Source organism: Podarcis vaucheri (genome assembly GCF_965113315.1).
Source record: "Podarcis vaucheri genome assembly, chromosome: 5".
NCBI lineage: Eukaryota > Metazoa > Chordata > Lepidosauria > Squamata > Lacertidae > Podarcis > Podarcis vaucheri.
This window is the reverse complement of record NC_138763.1, coordinates 67,276,743-67,279,500: the sequence shown is the minus strand read 5'-3', so window position 1 is coordinate 67,279,500 and position 2,758 is coordinate 67,276,743. Positions and strand designations below refer to the sequence as shown.

General features: G+C 42.8%; 1 protein-coding gene across 1 annotated transcript; it reads right to left on the bottom strand.

Annotated features, from left to right (window-relative positions):
• Positions 1-357: 357 nt before the first annotated feature.
• On the bottom strand, positions 358-1,898 carry CH25H (cholesterol 25-hydroxylase). The gene has a single exon (XM_082225210.1). It carries the CDS (start codon positions 1,828-1,830, stop codon positions 868-870), a length of 963 nt encoding a protein of 320 aa, XP_082081336.1. The 5' UTR covers positions 1,831-1,898; the 3' UTR covers positions 358-867.
• Between the last annotated feature and the right edge of the window lie 860 nt (positions 1,899-2,758).

The window sequence follows — 2,758 nt, the reverse complement described above, 5'->3', positions numbered from 1 at the left end:
ACCTCTTTCTGCTGTGTAAGCAGACTATACATTTAATATGACGTATTTCAAAGAATTCTGGGACCTGTAGTTTGCTAAGAGTGCTAGATATGGTAATTCTGTGAGGCAGAAACTACAGTACCCTGGATTCTTTGGAGGAAGCCATGTGCTTTAAATGTGTGTTGAATATCCTTTAAATGTATCATGTGGATCTACAACTGAAATCCTAGACACACGTATTTGGGAGTAAGTCAAATGGAAATAAATAAAGGTCACTTTTGGGTTGGCATGCATAAGACTGGGTTGTCAAATTGATCACCTAGAAAAATCTATTCCATTGCTTTTGAAAAATAGTGTGGAAAATAAACACAAAAGGGGGAAATGGAACAATATAAATATTTATTTTTCCAGTATAAAATAATAAAACATAAATAATTCTGACTGAACAAATTATAACAAATCGCATATCCATTAGATCTATTGACAGTCATCAGAAATGTTATCAAGTTAGATGCTTCTTCTTCTTCTTCATTTTTCTTTGTGTGTCCATATTTTATTTCCAATATGAAGCCAAGATATATTCCATAGGAATCATAATAAGCATTAATTTGACTCTCACAACTCATCTTCTCATTTCAGCAAGCAGAAACTCTCTTACATACACATTGAGCATACACATTAGCCTTATAAAAGCTTGGATAGCCAAAAGAAAATGGACTCACAGTGATAGCCTCTCTCCGATGGCTTCATTAAAATTGCTTGTTCCAAACAACCATAGGGCTATGCATACTTCACAAAAACTGTTCCATAAATACATTAATATAAATAAATTCAGTGCAATGGTGTGGATTTGTTTCCAGATGGTTAATCTGGAGAGGATGGCTGAACTCAGCTTCTGGCCAGCTTCTCTGACATGTCATTTTCCCCGACAGCATGGCAAAGTGTTCCAAAGAGACGGTCCCAGTGAGTAAAGTATGGGGCATAGTTGAATTTGAACTTCAAGTGATGGAGATCGTGGTGTGGTGCTCCTCCATACAGACCAAATGGGACCAGTCTGTGGGTCGACCATGGCAAGTCATAGCCAGAATGATCCTCCACCGCAAACCAGATGTTGACAATGAAGAATGTCATCTCCGTCAAAGGATGACACTTCAGCAGCATTGGGCTGATCCCAGCAAAAAATCCCAGCCAAAGCAGTTCCCACATGCTGGCGTACTGGGTGGTGAGAGCAAATGTAGAGATGTGCTTGTGGTGGACCTTGTGGAAGGTCTTGTAGAGCCAAGGCACCCGGTGATGGAGCAGATGCCACAGGAAATACAGGAAGTCAAAGAGCAGCAGGCAGAGCGTTATGTCCAGCAAGAGCCTTGGCAAGGCAGGAGCTTTCACTGGCAAACTCACTGGTCTCCAGTACCAATGAGCGACAGTCACTGGGAAAATGCAGACCAGGTGGTGGTAGACGTTTTGAGTCATGCAAAGCGCCATCATACTCAGAGTGGGAGAACTCTGGGGCTGGATTTTGTACTTTCTCAAGGCTGGGACTCGAGTGCTGAAGAAGTCCAGAGCGATGAATGGCAGGCAAAAAGCTGTGTATAGCGTAAAGTTGAACAGCACTGGGAAGAAGGGTGACTTGAGCAAAGCCTCCTGCGTTACGATGAAGTCCCAAACCGGCTGCAAAGTCAGCATGCCTTCCCTGTCCTCCAGCCCATCACAACTGAGCAGCTCTCTGTTCTGAACACTGGAATTCATGTTGCCTTGTGCTGCTGCTGCTGCCGCTGCTTGTCTGTCTGCTGCTGCTGCTGCAACCGGGCTCCTTTTAACCAGCCTTCTTTCATCCACTCCTTCATATGACATCACAAAAGAAGGGGGAGGAAATTCCTTTAACTAACCCGTGCAGTTTCCTTTCTTTCTCAAAGTTAAAGAAAGCAAAACGTGTCAAAGGAATTTCCCCGTTGCTTATTTCATCTGTTTCCCATTGGCTGAACTGCCCTTGGCCACGTCCCCTCTTCTGCACATTCCATTGAATTTTTCCATTGGACGCAAGCCTGTATAGCCTGTTGCTTATCCAAGCTAGTTTGTGAAAGAAATGACATTCTGCAGGATGCAAAGGCATAGGGAAATAAAAGAGGAATGCATGCACAACCTCCAGGCAAATGAAACCAGTACAGTCTGACTAGGGTGTGTTTCAAAAACTGGGAAAGAAGTGAATCACATTCTCAGATTCGTGAGACGTACTGAAAGCACGAGAGTCTAAAAACAAAACCTGGAAACTTAACTTCTGGCTTCTCAACTGTTGGCATGTACTAGAGCAGGGGTAGCCAATGAGGTGCCCTCCAGCTATTGCTGAACTTCAATTCCTATCAGATAAGAATAAGAATAAGAATAAGAATAATTTATTTATACCCCACCCATCTGGAATAGGGATCAGCACATAACTAGGGCTGCTAGGCAGTCGTGTCCATTTTTGTTTCTTTCCCCCATTTTTCCAGTCTTAAGTTTGGCACACTTCATTTCCACATCTGTTTGTGATTTTTTAAGAAAATAGTCCTCATGAAAACTCACCAACATTTTAGTGTGAATTTCTCCTAATTGTATGCAACTTTGCCTAATACAGTCATACCTCATGTTACATTAGGTTCATGCTGCGTCTTTTCGGCTTGTGAATGCGGCAAAAATACACGTGCGCTTCACCACGTGGCGCTTGTACAGAAGCATTCTGCATGCTTCACACATGCAGAGAAGTGCTCTATCATGCTCTGTGCTTGTGCAGAAGCGCCGCTCT

Excerpts from the sequence above, each read along its gene's own strand:
- CH25H (XM_082225210.1), bottom strand. The coding sequence starts at position 1,830 with ATGTCATATGAAGGAGTGGATGAAAGAAGGCTGGTTAAAAGGAGCCCG.